Below are 22,790 nucleotides of genomic sequence, written 5' to 3'. Positions count from 1 at the left end.
ACATTTAGAGGCAAATTGCAACAACGCCGTCGGAACGCAGACTTCATATGCATTTACAAGATGCATGGGTTTTGCCTCATCAGTAATCTCGTTGTTGTTGTTGTTGTTGTTTTCTTATTTTGTATGTATTTGGAGTCAGGTCCGCTGTGTGCATTGCAGCACACAGCTTACATCTAAGCCATGTAGAGAGCAATGCCTCAAATACAGTCGCGCTGTGACACGTTGTGAGCTTGCAGATCGGCTATGTTACGGTCTGTGGCGTTGCTGTGTTTAAGACAGGGAAAAGTCTAAACCTTACACCTAAACCAACCTAACCTCTAAGTGTCTAAGACTACACAACCTGAATCTCTTCCTAATTGTAGTTCTATATATATAGCTACAAAATACATTTTCTTGGCTATTCTTACTATACTTGTGGTTCTCACAAATACACACACACACACACACACACACACACACACACACACACACACACACACACACACAAACATGCATACGCACGCACACAAACTACACATGCCATTATACAAGTGTGTGCAAAACCGGCACGTGTGCCATGCACTGCACACACACACACACACACACACACACACACACACGTGCACGCTTCCCAAATCATGTCATAAATCAGAGCGAGCGTGGTCCACCACTCCAGGCAGGGGAAGCAGGAGGGCCCGGGTTGATTTATTGGCTGCTAATTTCTCAAGTCGTCTTGACGCCGGCGCCCAAGTTTGCCAAGTCTAAACGACAACATATGCTTGCCAGCCGAGAAGATGGGAAACATAAATAAGAGATACATTTTTTTGAAGGTGGGGGTGGTGGGCCTTAATGTGTAGCCTTGAAGAAAAATACAAATACAAAACAGACAAGATTCCTTACAAAAGGAGAGGAAAGCCAGAACAAGAAACAGGTGCCCTTACATTAAAATAAGAGGGGTCCTTCGTGGAGGTATTGTTGAGGAATCTGCCTTAAAAAGCTTCACTTAATACACATTTTGGGTTAGGGGGCGGGACGGGGCGGGGCGGGTGCGAGGAGAGAAAAGTCAGGCGATGTAAGGGGGATTAATCACTGTTTATCAGTCGTCATCTCTGCGCGGGAGATCAGTGAAATTGGGAGCCATAAATCGTCAGGAGGGAGGGAGGGAGGGGGGATGCAGGTGACAGCGCACTCCGTCTCCATTCGTCCCGGGTGCTACAGGTTTATTGTCCTCAAAACCCATTCAAGAGAATGACGGATGAGGGGGGGGGGTCCTCTACGTGATACACAGACCCCCACCCCACCTATACCCTCGCGATCTCCCTTCCTCCCCACTCTTAACCTCCTCGTTCGGGGTAGACCGGGGCTGCTCCCATGCTTCGGGATGTGGGTGAAGGAGTGCAGTGTTGATGTCATGGTGGTGGGGGGAGCGGGGATGTAGGGCGGTGGTCCTCAACCTTTTCTGGATCAACCCCACGGCTGTGGATGTAGAGGGAGGGGGAGGGTGGGGGGACGTCAGCCGGCGGCTCCACAGCGACCCAAAACCTCCCCCTGGAACCTGGGGTGGAGGTTTGACAGGACAGGGGGGCCGTGCGGGGGGGTGGGGGGGTGGCATGCACTTTCAGTGGAACAGGAGGGCAAACGAGGTGAAAATTCTATAAAAAGATCATTACAAGACGTTGCAAGCCTACGTTCGGCCATTTGAAAATAGCTGATCTACAAGCTGACAGTGTGTAACAGAGTATTTCTACTTTGCAATATTGATACTTTTACTTAAAGTAAAACATGTAGTACTTTTGCACCACTGCATGTGTGGCCTTCTGTGTGACTGTAGTTTCCCATAAGGTGGCATCCCCTTTTCCCGGAGTCAGTTTCTCATAATAGCTTCATTTGATTGGCTCAGCAGCATTGACCCGGAATTAGGAAGTTTTGTCCATATTATGCTTAGAGTATATATGAATAGAGAAGGCACCCAGAGGAAACACTGAGGCGAAATGGACATAGTGGCCGAATTTGATATTGCAGCCTGGCCTCAAACACATGAACGCGCTGGTCCGTTGACTATCATTGTGCACGAGAACTCGGATGTCATCTCTATTCATATATACTCTAAGATATTATGTTGCACTAGTGCCAGTATAGCTGTCCATGTAAACTCCTACAGAGCTTTCAGCACCATGGATAGAGACACTAGTTACAGTATAACTATACACAGCTTTCAGCACCATGGATAGAGACACAAGTTACAGTGTAACTATACCGAGCTTTCAGCACCATGGATAGGGACACAAGTTACAGTATAACTATACAGAGCTTTCAGCACCATGGATAGAGACACAAGTTACAGTGTAACTATACAGAGCTTTCAGCACCATGGATAGAGACACAAGTTACAGTGTAACTATACAGAGCTTTCAGCACCATGGATAGAGACACTAGTTCCAGTGTAACTATACAGAGCTTTCAGCACCATGGATAGAGACACTTGTTACAGTGTAACTATACAGAGCTTTCAGCACCATGGATAGAGACACTAGTTCCAGTGTAACTATACAGAGCTTTCAGCACCATGGATAGAGACACAAGTTACAGTGTAACTATACAGAGCTTTCAGCACCATGGATAGAGACACAAGTTACAGTGTAACTATACAGAGCTTTCAGCACCATGGATAGAGACACTAGTTCCAGTGTAACTATACAGAGCTTTCAGCACCATGGATAGAGACACTTGTTACAGTGTAACTATACAGAGCTTTCAGCACCATGGATAGAGACACAAGTTACAGTGTAACTATACTGAGCTTTCAGCACCATGGATAGAGACACTAGTTACAGTGTAACTATACAGAGCTTTCAGCACCATGGCCAGAGACACTAGTTACAGTGTAACTATACAGAGATTTCAGCACCATGGCCAGAGACACTAGTTACAGTGTAACTATACAGAGCTTTCAGCACCATGGATAGAGGCACTAGTTACAGTGTAACTATACTGAGCTTTCAGCACCATGGCCAGATACACTAGTTACAGTGTAACTATACAGAGCTTTCAGCACCATGGATAGAGGCACTAGTTACAGTGTAACTATACTGAGCTTTCAGCACCATGGCCAGATACACTAGTTACAGTGTAACTAACTATACTGAGCTTTCAGCACCATGGATAGAGACAATAGTTCCAGTGTAACTATACAGAGCTTTCAGCACCATGGATAGAGACACTAGTTCCAGTGTAACTATACAGAGCTTTCAGCACCATGGATAGAGACAATAGTTCCAGTGTAACTATACAGAGCTTTCAGCACCATGGCCAGAGACACTAGTTACAGTGTAACTATACAGAGCTTTCAGCACCATGGCCAGAGACACTAGTTACAGTGTAACTATACTGAGCTTTCAGCACCATGGATAGAGACACTAGTTATAGTGTAACTATACAGAGCTTTCAGCACCATGGCCAGAGACACAAGTTACAGTGTATCTAACTATACAGAGCTTTCAGCACCATGGATAGAGACACTAGTTAGTTACAGTGTAACTATACAGAGCTTTCAGCACCATGGATAGAGACACTATAGTGACACTACTTCTGGTGTAGCTGTATACAGGGCTAGCCTCGCATAGCAATACCAATATCACTGTGTGGATAATATTAGTATTAGATTTTGTTTGTGCAATGCCCCGCCCCATATTGGAATACTGGGCCCTGGTTGGTTATAGCCTGGTTCCAGATGAGTCTGGTTGGCTAGTCACCACTTCGGTCGAGAGACACTAGTTCTGGTGTATACAGATGCAAGATAAAGAAAACTTTATTGTCCACTAAATTTGACATAAAATGGGAATTTGTCTTTGGCACACCGGCAGTCAACAATAAAAACAACATTACATAAAATACACAAATGCATTATATATACTATATAAAATGCATTCCCATAACGCAGCAACGGTGATCATGTGCTGCTGGGATTAGGTGGTGGAACTATTTCAACGTTTTCTGGTTGAAAATGTCCACAGCAGTTGGTACAAAGTTGTAACCCTTCTCTCGTCTGCTAATTTCACTGTAAGTGAGTTGGTAGAATATGGGTGAGTGGGTAAATCTGAATTGCCTTCTTGGTTATGGAGCAGTTGTATGTGTCCTGAAGTTGCAATTGCTTGTCTCCAATGAACTTACTAGCCTGGTTGACTACCTGGGTAAGCTGTTTTATTTCTAACTGAGAGATACAGGGCTTTATGAATAGAAACACTCAGGTCTATTAAGCAAGTCCAACCATATTACTAAACCCATGCGGTAATACATAAATTGGCCTCGCTCTGCGCCCTTTCGTTTTATAGAACGCACACACATATGGCATACGACGTTCCTGTATATTTTAGCATTGTGGGAGTGTCCGTATGTTAATTATTTTCACTTTGCGCAATTTGCTATTAAGCCCCTTGACCTAAAAACACTCAGCGCATAACATTTCGACCTGGGTCTGACCACCTCTTAAATGCAAAAAGCACTGTTTGATTTTACACTTCAGCGGTTCTAGGCGCTGCTGGAGTGTTGCCATGTCTGTTTATTATAAGCAACTTTGGGCTTTTTTCCAAAATTACTTTGGAAAATAGCAGATCTACCAGCTCACAATGCATCACATTCATTCATTAAAACACAATCCGTACACAATATGTCTTAGGGATTCGAACCGAGCTGTACATAAGACGTCTAGGGACGTCCTTAGGCATCCTCAATGATCCCGGGCGAGATAAGAATATTCTGAATTTTTCCTTTTTTTTTGGGGCAGTTCGCCTTTCGGCTACCGTATGCTACGCTCTGGGCTCATATTAGCTTACCGTTGATTTAGCTGTTAGCGCGGCGGAAAGAATGACTCGTCTCTCTTAATCCAGGGTGGTTATGAACGGATCAATCTGGCGCTTCATTTCTGCTCCTCATCCGTCTCTCCCGCAAAATATGAACGCTTTTTGGATCATATATCTTATAAATCAAAATGATCGCAATGTAAGCTAGCAATGTAAAGTCAACTTTTTTTAGTAGATTGTTTCTGGGTCATGGCTTTCAGAGTTGTTTCTGGGTCATGGCTTTCAGAGTAAAAGCGCTGAGACAACTCCGGCCACCCAGAGCTCCTATTTAGAAGCACTTCCGGCACTGATTGTGTTAAAACTATGAACTTTGACTGCAGGGGGATATATATTTATAATGATCATTATAACAATGTGCAAGAAAATATTTATATTTAATGTTAATGTGGTGTCATTAAAATTAATCTTGATATGGCAGACTCACTATCTAGAAAATAAAAACATGGCACTTAATTTAAAAGAGGTTGCAGACCCCTGTTGTATGCACTTCTTTTGGGATTATTTGTAGACCTATTTTTAGACCTATTTACTTGTTTCTCTGAGACATGGCAACAGCGGTCTTTGAGCTCTGAGGTCTCAGAGCTCTTTGGTAAATGTGTGTGTGTGTGTGTGTGTGTGTGTGTGTGTGTGTGTGTGTGTGTGTGTGTGTCTGTCATACTCATACCTGAGTATGACATAATAGTAAAATGGCCGCCATGTGATGTGAATTATGATCACAGAGAGAGAGAGAGGGAGCCTCACTCTCCTGATGAGTCACAGGGAGTCGAGGACCACAGGTTCATATTCTCCATTGAGGATTTTCTTTTCTTTTTTTTCCTCGAGGACCGGTTTGAAAACCTGCCAGCTGCATAAATGACAGAAAAGAAAGGCTAATTGCCATCTTAATACATGTCGACAGCTCCTCTCATTGTGTGGAGAGCATGTTAAGGGGATAATTAAGCTCCAGACTCTTGATTAGATTAAGCTGTTTTGGGTCCCGAGTGCCCGGATTAAGTGCTCGGTTGCCCCGGCATATTTGAGCAGGAAGTATTAGAGCGATCAACCTTATGGGAAACCGGGTCTTTTCTTTACCCCTTCATCGGCACCGAAGGCCGGATTACCGGCAGGTCCAGCCGGCTCTGCAGGTACTGAGCCCCTTATACCACACAGCAGCCACCGAGCAGCGCTATACCACACAGCAGCCACCAAGCACCGCTACACCACACAGCAGCCACCGAGCAGCACTATACCACACAGCAGCCACCGAGCAGCGCTACACCACACAGCAGCCACCGAGCCCCTTATACCACACAGCAGCCACCGAGCAGCGCTACACCACACAGCAGCCACCGAGCAGCGCTACACCATGGCGCCTGTTGTTGCCGTCGCGCTGCACCCGCCGGTTTACCAAAGTGTGACGGCGCCTTTGATTTATGGCTTATTATTGAGGCAGTGTAGCCTATCGCCAACTCATTATGAGTTTACCTTCACATACATCACGACACGCATATTGCATACAAATGTATTTCATGTACAAAAAGAACAGTGGGGTTTTACTGTGGGTTACAATAGGAAATACTTTGTCGAGAAAGAGAAAACGGAAACCAAGGAATGGTTGACTACTTTGTGTGCGTGCCTGTGTGCATGCATGCATGTTTATTTTTGTTTAGCCTTAAGACTACATTTAAATCTACAGTCCTGGAGACTTACTTGAATGAATAACATGTTGGTGACTTGGTCTTTGTGGGACATTTATGGCACCTACTAGTGCCATAAACATGTTGATTATTGGTTATTTGAAACGGAAGGTGCACTGCCATCTTTATTGTAGCTTGGACGTCATCTTTATTGTAGCTCGGACATCATTGCTGTCACCTGTCAGTCAATGACCACAAAACTTTAAAAAACTTTTGCAACTTTAAATAATATGAACAATTTACATCAGCGGCTCCAAACCTTTTCTGGATTCGCGGCCGGCCCAAGATGGCTTGGCTTGGATCAGTGAAACCATAACATACATCCCCAGTTATAGGCTATCACAATGAAAAGTAATTTTTCAAGGTGTTGAATAAAACAACTGCACACGTTTGGCAATTGTTTTACATGCACGATATATTATCGTGAAAATCTTACTGTTTGAATTCCCTGTGTCTGCAGCAAACCACCTGCTGGCATACCCCTTGGTGGTGGATGGTTACCTATAGCCAAATGAGACACAGAGTGTGTGTGTGTGTGTGTGTGTGTGTGTGTGTGTGTGTGTGTGTGTGTGTGTGTGTGTGTGTGTGTGTGTGTGTGTGTGTGTGTGTGTGTGTGTGTGTGTCTGCGCGCATGCGTGCATGTCTCTAATGGAGCGTGATGTTAATGGTAGAAGACATTAAACCTGGGCTTCTCTGTGTTTTTTAAAAGCACCACTAATCAGTCTATCTGTCAGCGTTATGGAGGCAGCCTGCAGGGGCCGGACTGTGCAGAGTTCATTAGGGGAAGTCACCCCACACACAGGGTTAACTCCTGTAAGGTCCTCCACCCTACACACAGGGTTAACTCCTGTAAGGTCCTACACCCCACACACAGGGTTAACTCCTGTAAGGTCCTCCACCCTACACACAGGGTTAACTCCTGTAAGGTCCTCCACCCTACACACAGGGTTAACTCCTGTAAGGTCCTACACCGTACCCCTCTCAGCTGGAAGAACATCTTACACATATCAATATAATAGAACTATGCATGTATACTTTATAGTATATATGTCTACATAAAAATGCTATAAGTCTACAAAAAATGCAATCTAAGTCTACATAAAAAATGTCGGGGCTAGGGCAAGTGCTACGGGCCATGATGGAGTCTGAAGAGGTGGGTTTTCAGACTACGGCGGAAGGTTGGGAGTGAGGCTGCAGTTCTGATTGTAATGGGAAGTGCTTTCCATAGTTTTGAAGAATTTGGAACGTGTAGACTTTTCTGTTTGGATGAATGGGAAGTTGCATCTAATTAGCACCTTGCTGGCAAGATGGCCGCGGTCTGAATATCGTCAATAGTTCCCGAGTGCATCTTCAAAGCAGCTCCTCCTCCCCGCTTCCGTTGCGTCAAATTGTCTTTATGTAAATCCAAAATTATGAAAGCATATTTGCTGCTTATCAGAAATGGAAATGTGGGAACGGAAATGATGAAGTGATGAAGCTTCCGTTCGCGATGTGAAATTTCCCGACTATAGCATTTGGAGATTGTCGAATTACTGTCCGACTTTATGCGAGACTACTTTCAACATAGCCTGCTTATTTTGGGCATAATAGGCTGAAAGGGTATTGGAATTGTCATTTTATAAATCGATTATGAAATAATCGCTCTAACAGGCTCGCAACACTATTTCTTGACGGACAAATGCAAACGAATCCTCCCACCCGCACGCACGCACGCACGCAGGTTTGGGGGCAGCAAGAGAAGGGTGGTTAGAGAGAGAGAGAGGCGCGGCCCGGCCCACTGTAGCCACACAGTGACTGGTCTGATGGAGAGTTGAGCACGGCGCTCCCCGTCCTCTAATCTGTGACTAGCGGACGTTTCAGTAGCGTGGTCACGACAACACCGGGCCTCCTGGCACCTCCCTCCTTTACCCCCAGTTCTCCCATTAAGCTGCAGGCAGAGGCCAGATGTAGAGGCACGCAATTGGCCAAAGGTGGTCCCAGATGGGCTGTGACACGGGGAGCGTGGGGGGGGGGGGGTCACGCTGTGGATTGGGGGCCGGGTTGTCCAGCCCATCTGCTCCAATCTCCCTCCCTCCCCCTCTCCCTCCCTCCCTCCTGGGGGAGTTTCCGAACATCCAGAGTGGCTCTTGCAACAACAACCTTCACCCTCCCCACCTGTCCCTCAACAGCACCTCGGAACGCCCGCCCTCCGCACCCCCCAAACCCCGCCGCACTGGTCCCCCCACACCCCTCCTCCCGTCCCATTGGCTCCCACCCCCCTCCCTTCCCTGCTAGCCCATTGTGTCTATACTTTGCGAAAAGCTGCCGTGCGAAACTAGTGATATTGCATCCATTACCTGCCCGTGCTTCAAGGATGCCCCCTTGCCAGGCGCCGGGAAGCGGAGCGTACGCCAAATGTGGATCCTTGCTGAGTGCGACGCAAAGCAGTGAGGGGGGGGGGGGTGATGGGGGGGGGGGGGGTAGAGCTCGATGAGGCGCACCTAGAAAAGATTAAATCTATTGTTTCCTTGTCTCTCCATAATGCATTCTGTCATAGGGAGAGCGGTGGCACTCGTCTCTCTCTCTAATGTATTCTGTCATAAGGTAAGCAATGCCAAGTCGGGGATGTTCTCTCAAAGTCATTTTCTCCCCTTCTCCCACGTCTGTCTCCTGCGTGCACGTCTGTGTGTGTGTGTGTGTGTGTGTGTGTGTGTGTGTGTGTGTGTGTCCATTCACAGTAGCAGGGTTTCCCTACCCTGCAACAGGGGCGACGGTGGCGTACCGGGGCGCCCACTTGAGAGGTCGGGGGCGTGCAGTGTACAACACCTTCCGCACGGCACCCCCACCACAACCCATCCCAGCCTACGGAGCGTGAGTGTCTCCACTCCCCAACCCATGAGCACACACACACACACACACACACACACACATTAACCCTAACCCAACCCACTAGAAAACACACACACACACACACACACACACACACACACACACACACACACACATACACGCATATGTGTTACGACACATGCACATGTGTTATGACACACGCACATGTGTGACTCCCAACCCATGTGTCTCCGTCTTTTCGCTTTGTTTTACGCGCTTCACTTGATCATACAGCGTCACACAAAAGCATGAATAGTAGAAGATCGGCATGCTCGAAACACGGCGCAAAGCGAACGGTTTTGAGCTGGTGGATCTGCTACTTTATTCAATCCTGAAATGTAACAGTGTTGGACATTATGAGGTGTTCCGACCGGCAGAGGTGATTTGAGAACGTTGCTTTCGAAACAGTGTGACTGGAGTGAACTGCTGGCATGTTTTGGTTTTACGCTGCAGTGTGCATCTGTGTGCGCGTGTGTCTCTGTTTGTCTCTGTGTGTGTCTGTGCGTGCGTGCTATTTTTGAATAGCCAACGTTTGGAATATGGATAAAGGGGTGCAAATGCGTGTGGCGCTGTATTTTACCACATTTAGCAGGGAACCCTGGAGGTCCCTGGGCCACTGCACTAACTGATTGAGCAACCAGGCATCCATCCCAAAAGAATGAATAATAAAAAAGGATTTAATTAAATTACACATTTCCAAAATATATAAATATCACTTTGTTCTCAGACATCTCTATCGGCATTGAATGGTGAGATAACCGGCAGCGCTACATGCTCTAAAAACTCTGGTACGTGTTGCATAATGAATGTTGTAATTTTAATGACCGTATAGATGGGGGCTTTTACCCCGTCCACTTAATACAGTGATGAAAGTCAAGGTCAATACTAACCCAGTACAACCGGGAAAGCATCTGTGTCATTTTAGATTATTACTTTTAATAATAGTAGATCTACAAGCTCACAGCGCGTCACTGTGTGTCGTGCTGCAAGCTTGTTCATCATTTTCAATGTTTCAGAAAAATCGTGAAATAGTGAGAACTGCTGATTTTAGAAGGAATGTGTCAAACCCATTACTTTGCACGGGAACCCCTTTTGGTGTTTTAAACATTATGTTATACTTTAGCGATTGAAAATATAGCAGATCTACAAGCTCATAGCGTGGCACCGAATGCCGCGCTATGAGCATGTAGATCTGCTATTTTTCGTGAAAGATCGTGAAAATTTGCCGCCAATCTTTGAATATATATTCTTTCAGTGCGAATGTTTTTAACTCAAATCTTTGCTTCTGGGAGCTGCTCCTGAAAAAAAAACATATTTTAAGATCCAGCGACCAATTACATATATTTTTTGGGGTCCTTGACACACTGATATAGAAACATATATATATATTTTTTTAACTGTCATGATTCAGAAGACATTTGTAGAATGGTCATCAGGTCTAAATGGGTTAAACGGTTAACAGCGATAACAATCTATGCTGCGGAATGGACCACCGTATAGCGGGCTTAGCAACCGAACACCCCACCCCGTCCCCCCCCTCGTCCCCCCTGCACCCCCTGCTGGGGGCCTCCTGTAGGTGCGATCACATCCGCTGTAACCCCCCTCAGATTCATGCTACTGATGCGTGTGATCAACGCACTCAGTTGGATGACGAGACTCTTTCTGAGCCGAGTATACAACTCCTCTGGGAGGAACACATGTCCACGACGTGCAACAAGATACAGGCGTCTCTTTCTTACAAAAACAAGCTAGGCCCTATAGGGGCTTGGCCCAAAGCCTGTGTTACTTCCACACGTTACATTCAACCGGGGAAACTCTCCCCTGTCAGGTGAAAAGAAGCGGCTTGGACTCCTCATGCATAGAAAGAAGCATGATTTCTGTTACTCTTCCCTAGTTGGCTCTCTCTCTCTCTCTCTCTCTCTCTCCCTACCGTTCTCCTGACATGAAGTGTGTGAAGTGGAGTGTCCTGCCGGTGTGGCACTCCTCTGTTATCAGCCTATCGTTCATGTGTGGCCGTGTGAGGGGAGAGAGAGGTCTGACGGAGAGAGAGAGAGAGGTCTGATGTAGAGAGAGAGAGAGAGAGGTCTGATGGAGAGAGAGAGAGGTCTGATGTAGAGAGAGGTCTGATGGAGAGAGAGAGAGAGAGAGAGAGGTCTGATGTAGAGAGAGAGAGAGAGAGAGGTCTGACGGAGAGAGAGAGAGGTCTGATGTAGAGAGAGGTCTGATGGAGAGAGAGAGAGAGAGAGGTCTGATGTAGAGAGAGAGAGAGAGAGGTCTGACGGAGAGAGAGAGAGGTCTGATGTAGAGAGAGGTCTGATGGAGAGAGAGAGAGAGAGAGAGGTCTGATGGAGAGAGAGAGAGAGGTCTGATGGAGAGAGAGAGACAGAGAGAGAGAAAGAGAGGTCTGATGGAGAGAGAGAGGTCTGATGTAGAGAGAGGTCTGATGGAGAGAGAGAGAGAGAGAGAGAGAGGTCTGATGGAGAGAGAGAGACAGAGAGAGAGAAAGAGAGGTCTGATGGAGAGAGAGAGGTCTGATGTAGAGAGAGGTCTGATGGAGAGAGAGAGAGAGAGAGAGAGAGGTCTGATGGAGAGAGAGAGAGAGGTCTGATGGAGAGAGAGAGACAGAGAGAGAGAGAGAGGTCTGATGGAGAGAGAGAGGTCTGATGTAGAGAGAGGTCTGATGGAGAGAGAGAGAGAGAGAGAGAGCCCCCGTCTATCTGTGATTAGATCAGGATCCATCTCACTGCGAGGGAGATACTCACAGCGATGAGCCAATGAGCTGAGCCGGGAATCCCTGCCCTCCCTCTCCCTCTCTCTCTCCCTCTCTCTCTCTCTCTCTCTCTCTCTCGGCTGTTTGATTTATGTAGTGCAGACTAGAGTCACGTGACAGGAGCTCCTGTCCCCACACCCACGCTCCCCTCCCCTCCCTCTGTGTGTGTGTGTGTGTGTGTGTGTGTGTGTGTGTGTGTTGGTGTGTTTGGATGTGTTTGGAGAAGGCTCAGGTGGGATACATATTTGTCATTACTTAGAGCACGCAAGCATTGTGGTCGGCTGGACTTATGTATGTATGGTATGCGTGGTAGGTATAACTGGCTTTTGATGGTGACGTAATTAAGATTCAGATTACATACATATGACATACGACGATATTGAAACATATCTTAATTACGTCACCATCAACAGCCAGTATACTTACCACTTACCGCATACCGTACATACATACGTCAGCCGACCACAGTAAGTATAGTACTTTCAGCGACAGCCAGTTATATAATACGTTTCTTTAAAGGTTTATTTGTTGTTTTAGTATTTAATTTCAACTTAAAATGTCAACTTGCGCGCTCTGCTTGCGCCATTATGGCCGACTTGAGTGCAGTTCTAGTTCATTGTTTATACACTCGGGAGCCGACTATCACCTTCAGTTTCAGTCGTGCAGATGTCATGTTTTTGACATGGTCCTGCCCCAGAAAACCACTTTCACTTCATGACATCAGGAGGCGGGAGATGCCGATAATGAACTAACTCTCTCTCTCTCTCTCTCTCTCTCTCTCTCTCTCAACAGGGTGGTGTACCAAGATGGCTTCTACGGTGCAGAGATCTATGTAAGTACAGTTAAGCGCCACCGCTCTCTGTCTCTGGAATGTAGCAGGAGATTAGAAGACGGCCCCCCTCGGAGACTAAAACGTGATCGCACCCCCCCGGCCTCGCTGCCAGGCCGGCGTCGATTAGGCCAGAAACTGCCGAGCCAAGAAACCTGACGACAACATTTAAAACCCCCTCTGCTCTCTCTCTCTCTCTCTCTCTCTCTCTCTCTCTACCACGTCCCGTCTATGATCTCACACTTTTGGCAGAGCAGGCAGACCTCCAGATCGGTGTTGTCTCCTCCCCGTCCCCCTGATTCCCCCTAGCCTCCTCCTATTCTCCATGGTCTCTTAGCGTGACTCACAGAGGGCCTTTTTGTTGGGGGGGGGGCAGCTGTAATGGCTCCTGTGAAGGGCCGTGTGAACGCCGCCCGCCGGCTATAATGACCGCCGCCCGTGCCTCGCAATATACACGGCTGCAGTGGAGATAAGAGGGTGGTGGGCTGGGGGGTCCGGGAGGCAGATAAGGGGATTATATAAGCCGAACATCTTTCGGTATAGCTTGTCCACGCAGACCATGTGGGGGGTAGGGCGTCACGACATGGGCGCGCTGCCCTCGACGGGGAGAGGAGCAGGACCGCCACAAGATAACCGCTGGCTCTGCAGCGCACTGCTCCGGAGGTCTGCCCCATGACGGGGGAGGTGTGTGTGTGCGTGTGTGCATTCGTGCGTGCGTGCGTGCGTGCTTGCGTGCGTGCGTGTCCTTGGCCCTCTCCATCTCTGTCCTCCAGTCATCCAGGGGGACGGGGGCACCGGTGTCACCCTTGCTCACGTCTCCCGACGGTCTTCCTCAATATGCACCCGTAAGCGGGCACATCCGCTCGGAAGAGCGCTCCACATGCGGTACATGTGGGTGTGTGTGTGTGTGTGTGTGTGGGGGGGGGGGGGATGTTGGTCCAGTGCAGTTAAAACTTCATTGTTACTTTTACTCGGAGCGTCTGCAAATGTAACCAAATGGACCCTTCGTGGTCCATTTGGCACACACTTATTTTCAGAAATAGTGCATGTAATCTTTGACAGACAAATGCGTGCGTGCGCATGTGTGTGTGTGTGTGTGGGAGGTATATGTACTGTACGCGTACATAATATGATAAGTTCAGACTCAGATACAAACACGCACACCTTTTTATGCACACGTGCGAAACCTCACGCAAACCTCACACTCGACTGCGTGTGGACACACCACACGTGCACTGACACACCACACTCGCACTGCTGACACACACGTCCACAAACGTGTGTACACACACGCGCGTGCATATCGCCGAAGCATGCATCCACACGCGCGTGCCACACAAGCACGCACACACCCCGCAGCACGCCAGAGTCCAAGAGAGAGAGCAAGAGAGAGAGAGAGACTGTGCCACACTGTTGTGTGTGCAGCATGTGACACAGTGTGGGAGAGTGATTTATTGGTTAGTGTTGGTTCAGGCTGTTGCTGTAATCAGCGCGGTCCCCAGGCATGGCATGGCCGTCCCCACAGCAAGTCGTCTGTGACTTTCTGTCCCCCGTGGGGGGAAAAACACCAAGGGGAGCCGGTGGCGTGTGTGTGTGTGTGTGTGTGTGTGTGTGTGGGGGGGGGGGGGGGCAGTACAGTAGCGTGCTCTCCGTGCGTCGGACCTGACCGAGGACAGACCGCCGGGGCCGCGGCCCTCGTCGCCAGTGGTGGAAAGTATACTATAAGTAATAATAAGTTATTAAGTATTTTGAGGTATAGGACTCCAGTATTTCCAATTTCCAATACTTTCACTTCTACTCCACTACATCTCAAATCCAAATATTGTACTTTTAATCCACTACATGTATTTGACAGCTTTAGTTATAGTTATTTCTGTAGATTCGGATATTATTACAAAACATAAATTAACCACTTCAGCCCTATATTAATATTTTGGAAAATAGCAGATCTACAAGCTCACAGTTTGTGTTGCATATAGCGACGCATTGTGCGCCTGTAGATATTTTGTAAAAGATTTTTAATACATTACATTAATACAAAACTTATACAACAATATTTTTACTCAAGTACATTTTCAATTCCGGGGTATTTCTATATTGCAGTATGATTCTTTCACTCAAGTACAAAATGTGACTATACTTTTTGCTTGTCGCCGAGCCCAGCTTTCCGCTGGGCGCCCCCACACACTTCCCCCCCAGCCCCCCCCCCCACCCCCCACCCGTGCAGGGTTTTTTTTTGTTAAATACATGAAATGCATTATTGAAAAGCCACCTATCCCCCGTGCCGAACGTGCAGATGGGCGCTCACACTCTGTGCTGTGGCACTAATAGAAAAAACCAGTAGGCGACGCAGGTTCATTTCTCAGGCAGAGTAATAGCGGCACTCCACAATGAGCTCTCTGATTCCTTATCGCCCCCCTAACCCACTCCACAATGAGCTCTCTGATTCCTTATCGCCCCCCTAACCCACTCCACAATGAGCTCTCTGATTCCTTATCGCCCCCCTAACCCACTCCACAATGAGCTCTCTGATTCCTTATCGCCCCCCTAACCCACTCCACAATGAGCTCTCTGATTCCTTATCGCCCCCCTAACCCACTCCACAATGAGCTCTCTGATTCCTTATCGCCCCCCTAACCCACTCCACAATGAGCTCTCTGATTCCTTATCGCCCCCCTAACCCACTCCACAATGAGCTCTCTGATTCCTTATCGCCCCCCTAACCCACTCTCTCTGCAAATGAACACACACACCCCACGGCCCGGACTCCTTACTGAGTCCGGCCGTCTCCCTTTGTCTGCTGTCTCACTCCTTGTGTCAGAGGGGTGGGTTTGGGGGTGGAGTCAGAGGTGGGTTTGGAGGCGGTGATGGAGGTGTGGGTAATGCAGTGAGACAGCTGAAAACAGCTAGGGCCAGAATTCAGGGGAGTTCTTTCATAACGGCCTCTGTTTACCATGCCTGGTTCTCAATCTCTCTCTCTCTCTCTCTCTCTCTCTCTTCTCTCTCTCTCTCTCTCTCTCTCTCTCTCCATATATCAAACAGCGCCCTCTGGCTGTCTGCCATGCAGACACCCTGAATGTAGTTTCAATGCCCCATGTTTTACGAGGGGTGTGTGTGTGCGTGTGCAGTGCGTGCGTGCGTAAGGAAATGTAAGGCGGACGTAATACATTTAAAATGTGCTCCTCCATTTATGTGCTTAATTCCTGACCTGTTTTGTTTCCCCCTGTGAAATGAAACAGGCAAAGTGTTTACACTGTGGTCTTGTTTTGTCTCATGTGTCTCATGCAGGGGGGCTACGCAGCGTACAGATATGCCCAGCCCGCCACTACCGCTGCCTACAGTGACAGGTCAGACCACCCTTCATTTCACCATCACTTTGATCAATGCAGTGCTTCTCAAACCAGTGTTGATTTTGTTGACTAAAACTATGCCGAAAAGTGACGGTCGACTACCTTTTATTCACTGACTAAATAAATATAAGCTATGATGACTAAAACTACAACTAAATATATTGACAATTTCGCCATCAAATAAAAACTTGACTAAAATGTCCGAGAGGGACTATAGAGAAGAGATCCAGTAACTAAAATAACAGTACTTTTATGTTTGGTTGCGTTCGGGTGTTGCCCTCTGAAGATAGCACAAAATAGATAGGGATTTTACAAAATACATACAGGATTTACAAGTGTTATTATTTTCAAAGATCTTACAAGAAAATGTCTTTCAAAATAGCCAAAGTATATGGTTAAAGTAGGGCTCCATCTTGCGCCACCCTTATCCCTTATCCATAAACCTATTTGCCATTTTTTACTATTTTGAAAATAAATTTAAAATAGTTCAACTAGCCGATCTACATCTACATGTTGTGAGCTTGTAGATCGGCTATTTGAACTATTTTAAAATAGTAGAGAAAATAGTAGAAAATAGCAAATAAGTTTAGGAATAAAATAAAAGGCAAGATATAGCCCATAGGGTTGAAGTGGTTAAGCTAGCTGTCTTTTCTGGGACACCTTGGAACCCCCCTCGTAGGACCCCTACACACCTTGGAACCCCCCTCAATGACCCCTACACACCTTGGAACCCCCCTCGTAGGACCCCTACACACCTTGGAACCCCCCTCGATGACCCCTACACACCTTGGAACCCCCCTCAATGACCCCTACACACCTTGGAACCCCCCTCAATGACCCCTACACACCTTGGAACCCCCCTCAATGACCCCTACACACCTTGGAACCCCCCTCAATGACCCCTACACACCTTGGAACCCCCCTCAATGACCCCTACACACCTTGGAACCCCCCTCGAGGACCCCTACACACCTTGGAACCCCCCTCAATGACCCCTACACACCTTGGAACCCCCCTCAATGACCCCTACACACCTTGGAACCCCCCTCGATGACCCCTACACACCTTGGAAACCCGCCTCAATGACCCCTACACACCTTGGAAACCCCCCTCAATGACCCCTACACACCTTGGAACCCCCCTCAATGACCCCTACACACCTTGGAACCCCCCTCAATGACCCCTACACACCTTGGAACCCCCCTCGAGGAGGACCCCTACACCCAAAACTGTTCACAAGTTGTATTGGCTGTTCTTCTTCTTCTGACCACTAGGGCGGGGCCCTTTCAGAGTTCTGTGGGTTTATTTAATATTCTTGTTTGTTTTCTCCGCCTCACACCAGACGGACCAACATGTATTTCTTGAAGGTAGATCATTGTATTAATACCGCACAGTGTTATTTAGGATCCTATAGCGCCATTAATCACCCGCGGAATATATTATGCCAAATCAATATTGAAATCATTATGTTTAATCACATTTAAACTCAGTGGTCGTGAGTCATTACGCTGCATTCATAAACATACTGTACAGGAATGCTTCTCAATGTGGGGTCCTGGGGCCCCACAGGGTCCTTGAGGGAGGTTCAGGCGGTCCCTATATAGCTAAATTATTCATAGTTATAGGATTAGGAACCAAATGGACCCGTATGGGCCTATAAGTATACTCAACAAACACAAAGTGTTTACGCACCAGTGTTTGTTTGGTCATCGAAAGAAATATGAAAATATGGCTAAAACTGAAGAGAATTATGCAAAAGATGACTAAAACTAAATAAGAAATGTTGCTGTCAAAATGTACAGTGTCACTGAGAGTTACTGTAACTTGCCAGTGTAGCATCTGTGTCATTTTAGATGTATGAGTGTGTGTCACACTCATACATCTAAAATAAATTGCAGATATACAAGCTCAAAGTCACTTCATATTAACGTGAACATTATTGCTAATCTTTTTAACATTTAAACGTTTAGCTTTTCTTCTGCATTGGGGTCCCTGGAACAAAATATTTTGAGATGTGGGTCCGCGGCCAAATACCGTTTTGGAGGTACCTGATAGGACAAAAGTTTGGGAACTGTTGATATCAACATACGTTTTTCAGGAAACTGAAGATTTAGAAGACATGTGAATGGGTCCGGTGGAGAATGGGCTGTGCAGTAGCCTAAAGCTCCTGTACTGAGACAGCGGCCGGTGATAAATGCATTTTTCACCAGCACTCAAAATATATCGGATTTCTATCCTCTCTCTCTCTCGCTCTCTCTCTCTCTCTCTCTCTCTCTCTCTCTCTCTCTCTCTCTCTCTCTCTCTCTCCCCCCACCGCCAATTATACTGTCTGTTAGGAAAGTATGACTGGAAGCTAGAACAGCACAGAAGGGTAACCTTGTTGGACAAGATGAAAAAAGGAAAGGAAGAAAGAAGAAGCAGCAGCGATATATATCCCACAGACCTGTATCAGTGCGGAATTTATGAATGGCCTCGAGGTCGGGGAGAAGGGAGGGGGAGAGAGAGACAGAGAGAGAGAGACAGAGACAGAGAGAGAAACAGACAGAGAGAGAGAGAGAGAGAGAGAGAGAGAGAGAGAGAGAGAGAGAGAAACAGACAGAGAGAGAGAGAGACAGAGAGAGAGAGAAACAGACAGAGAGAGAGAGAGACAGAGACAGACAGAGAGAGAGTGATTCCTGAGTGATGCCATTCCGGTGCAGGTGTGTGCGTGCGCTCCGTCTGCGAGGAGGAAGAAGAAGGCGTGCACTGAATCATTCGGCCCCTCAAAGCGGCTGTCAGTGCGGGGGGGGGGGGGGGGGGGGGGGGGCTGGGTAGGGCGGGAGACGTGGGGTTTGCCCAGTTTTGGGAATCTAATCTAGGAGGGATTGAGCATGTCACTTGTGATAACGTACACCCTGCCCGAGAGCCTGGAGATCATATCGATAATGTAAGATTTATCAGGCGCTCGCCTCGGCTCGAATTATGAGCAGCCGTGCTCGGCGAGCGCAGAAATTGGACAGAGGGGCCTTTTTTCCCCCCTCCGGGAGTGATTTAATTCCTGTTTCTCTTGCCTATATTTTTATCCCCCTCCCCACCTCGTGCAGATTTAATGTAATTCGCTCCGGAGTTGTTTGTTCTGCTTTTTCTTTTTTTTTTAGTTTTTTTTGCCTCCCTCGTCTGTTTGTTTCCTTTTGAATAAGCGGTCATGCCCGCTGGATCAATATGGGCTTTTGCCGGCGATGTTTCAGCAATACCTTAGTGGACTTAAAACCGCCGAGCTACCGGCCAATCATGAAATGAGGTCACCGCAGGCTTGAGAATCACCCCCACCCCCCCACCCCCCTCCCTTCCGTACAAAACCAGAAGATACACTCACTTTTTCAAAGGGAGGTCTGCCAACCCCAGGAGTCATTGGAGGGGTTCCAGTGGGCCTTAGAGTTCCTTGAAGGCCACTGATCTAAGTGTCTGCTACAGAGACCCCACTCTTTGTTTTGTAGCTACTGTCATTGAAGACAAGTCATTTGGACTTTTTTGAGGGGGGGCCGCGGCCAAACAGCATATCAATGTTGGCATCCTTGACACGAAACAATTTGAGAAGCACTGATCTATATATGCTTTGCAGCATTGGGGTTTGTTGAGTACCCTGTCCACCTCCAGTTCCTTTTCACATTGGGGTTTGTTGAGTACCCTGTCCACCTCCAGTTCCTTTTCACATTGGGGTTTGTTGAGTACCCTGTCCACCTCCAGTTCCTTTTCACATTGGGGTTTGTTGAGTACCCTGTCCACCTCCAGTTCCTTTTCACATTGGGGTTTGTTGAGTACCCTGTCCACCTCCAGTTCCTTTTCACATTGGGGTTTGTTGAGTACCCTGTCCACCTCCAGTTCCTTTTCACACAGCGGGCTTCAACCAGGATCCGTGCCAAGCCTCCCTTTTCTTCTGACTGCACGTCTTGTTCTCTGACCTGCATGGCGTGTGTCGACGCCGCTGAACTCAAAACGGGGACAGGCCACATTTAGATCTTATATAACTCAACGCGGCAGCTCATGTGAAACGCTCCCACGCTCTGTCTTGTTGTCTCCTTTAGGAAAAAATAAACTCTCTCTCTCTCTCTCTCTCTCTCTCTCTCTGGCAGAAACCTTGTATCTCCATATTCCAACTTTTTTGTATGCATCTTCGTGAACTATCGCCCTAAACATTGTCAATAAACATTATCACATCACTAATGACTTCATCACACAAGGGTGTCCGGCAAAAGTAGTCACTATAGCAGATCTGCAAGCTTACTGACTGACTGACTGACTGACTGACTGTTTACACTATTTCAAATAGTCTTTAAAGTATATACATTTGTTTTGAAAGCGTTTTGGACATACATGGTTTCTACCCAACTGCGACCATATATTCCTGGTTGATTTGGCGCCCTCAGTCCTTTGGCTGGGGAAGAAGTGCCTTATCTGCTCTCCGCAGACGCTCATTTGCAAGCGAGCGTCGGAGAACGGCAAGAACCGGGGAAGGGGAAAAGGAGGAAAAGAAGAAAGACAGAAAGACAAATAAATAGAGGAGTATGCGGAGTCGTACAAATAAATAAATAAGGGCAGGACACGTCTTGTCCTGTGTCAGAAGGAAATTGGAAGGATTAGTTCCGAACCGGCGACAATGAAAAGGCAGGGGCGTGAGCCCACTGTGCAGCCTCAGTAAACAAGAGGGGGGAGAGAGAAAGAAAGAGAGAGAGAGAAAGAGAGAGAGAGAGAGAGCACCCTGTCAGACCAGACAATAGGGCCTATAGCCCTCCAGCGACTTCTCTCTCTCTCTCTCTCTCTCTCCCCCCCACCCCCCCTCCTCCCTGTTCCTTCTCTTTCCACTCCATTGGTGTAATCTCACCAACCTTTGAACTGCCCCCCTCCATTTTATTTCTGTTCTTGTATTAAGCACCTTGTTTAATGCAGGAGGCCCAGGAGGGAAGTTCAGGGGGAAATAATTGATTGTGTTGGGAGACTTGAAAGAGTTGACTTCGGGGGACGTTGAGCATTAAACAAGCGCGCATAAATGTTCTCCTCTCCTGGCCAATGGTAGATCAATGAAGCACCTGCTCTACATATACTTTCTTCTCATCCCCACATGCAGCTACGGCAGAGTCTATGCAACGGCAGACCCGTACCACCACACAATCGGCCCAGCCGCCACATACAGCGTGGGCACTATGGTAAGTCATGTAAGACCCCCACGCAGCCACGCACACACACACAAACACACCACCACCGGTTTTATCTGCCGCCAAACCAGTGTTCATTTTGACATTACATTTAGTTCAGTCATAGTCTTTGGAATAAAATGTCCCTTTGTTTTAGTCTCATTTTAGTCATCTGAAAAGTTTTAGATTTAGTCTACTTTTAGACGACTAAATATCATACGATTTTAAAGAGTAAATCTAGTTGATTTTGGCGACAAAAAGTTATTTTGGCAGGCCTTGATGGATACAATGAATAGAGCAGCTATTTTCAGAGTGCAATTTAACCAAACATAAAATTGCGTATCTTTTAGTTCTACTGGATCTCTAAACGATACATGGCAACAACTACCCCAAAAGGGGTTCCCGTCTTCATAGGTAAAAGCCCCAAAAGGGGTTCCCGTCTTCATAGGTAAAAGCCCCAAAAGGGGTTCCCGTCTTCATAGGTAAAAGCCCCAAAAGGGGTTCCCGTCTTCATAGGTAAAAGCCCCAAAAGGGGATCCCGTCCTAAATCGCCATGAAACGCACATCAGCTGCAAAATAAAGACCACCGGCCCTCGCAGTGGTCCCTGGTTTTTAATTGTATTTTTAGCCATTCTATTGTGGCACCTCCTTTCCCCCCACAGCATGTGTATATGGAAATTGTATCACATCATGATGTAAAATTGAATTAAATGGATTTTCGTTGCCAACTGTAAGATGATTAGTGCTAAACCGGCATCCGGTCTTAACTATACAACATTGTCTTGTTGCTGCGTTCACACTAGCGGCGACAGATGAAGGCAAAGTGTACGAATTCTATTTGTGTACACTCAGAGTCATCATGCTACACTAAACAGATACTTAATTAGCATAATTGGTAACACCTGTGAAGGAAGTAAGGAAGCGGCCCCGATTTCTTTCCAATATGGCTGCTGTGCAGAGACCCCATTCCTTCTGTGTTTCAAAAATGGAAGGAAAACTTCAGCAAGTGTTGTTTAGTAGCTTGTGTCGCCGCTAGTGCGAACGGAACATTATGCTTTTCTGTTGACTGATTTTAGTTTTTTCTTCCCCTGAACTCAAATCCTAACTTTGAAAAGATGAAGTTGCATTTTGTTTAATGTCTGTTTTTAGCTAGCTTTTGCAGCCACTGTAACATCAAAGATGAAATGATGATGACGCGTCAAAAAAGTAAACACAGTTTAAAAACTTGCCTTTACGTTGAGGGAACGTGGCCAGACTCCAAACATCTCGGGTAATGTAAGGATTAAGG

General features: G+C 47.0%; 1 protein-coding gene across 1 annotated transcript in view; it reads left to right on the top strand.

Annotated features, from left to right (window-relative positions):
• Positions 1–22,790, top strand: part of LOC308323615 (RNA binding protein fox-1 homolog 3) — a 52,277-nt gene that overhangs the window by 15,215 nt on the left and 14,272 nt on the right. The window contains exons 6-9 of the mRNA XM_080775373.1: positions 9,232–9,364; positions 12,945–12,984; positions 16,270–16,328; positions 21,436–21,514. Coding sequence (XP_080631499.1) covers positions 9,232–9,364; positions 12,945–12,984; positions 16,270–16,328; positions 21,436–21,514 — 311 coding nt within the window. The remainder of the gene's footprint in view (positions 1–9,231; positions 9,365–12,944; positions 12,985–16,269; positions 16,329–21,435; positions 21,515–22,790) is intronic.

This window comes from Protomyctophum bolini (genome assembly GCF_963924005.1).
Source record: "Protomyctophum bolini genome assembly, chromosome: 11".
Taxonomy (NCBI): Eukaryota; Metazoa; Chordata; class Actinopteri; order Myctophiformes; family Myctophidae; genus Protomyctophum; species Protomyctophum bolini.
Note: the sequence above shows the minus strand (reverse complement) of the source record. Positions and strands in the feature narration are given on the sequence as shown.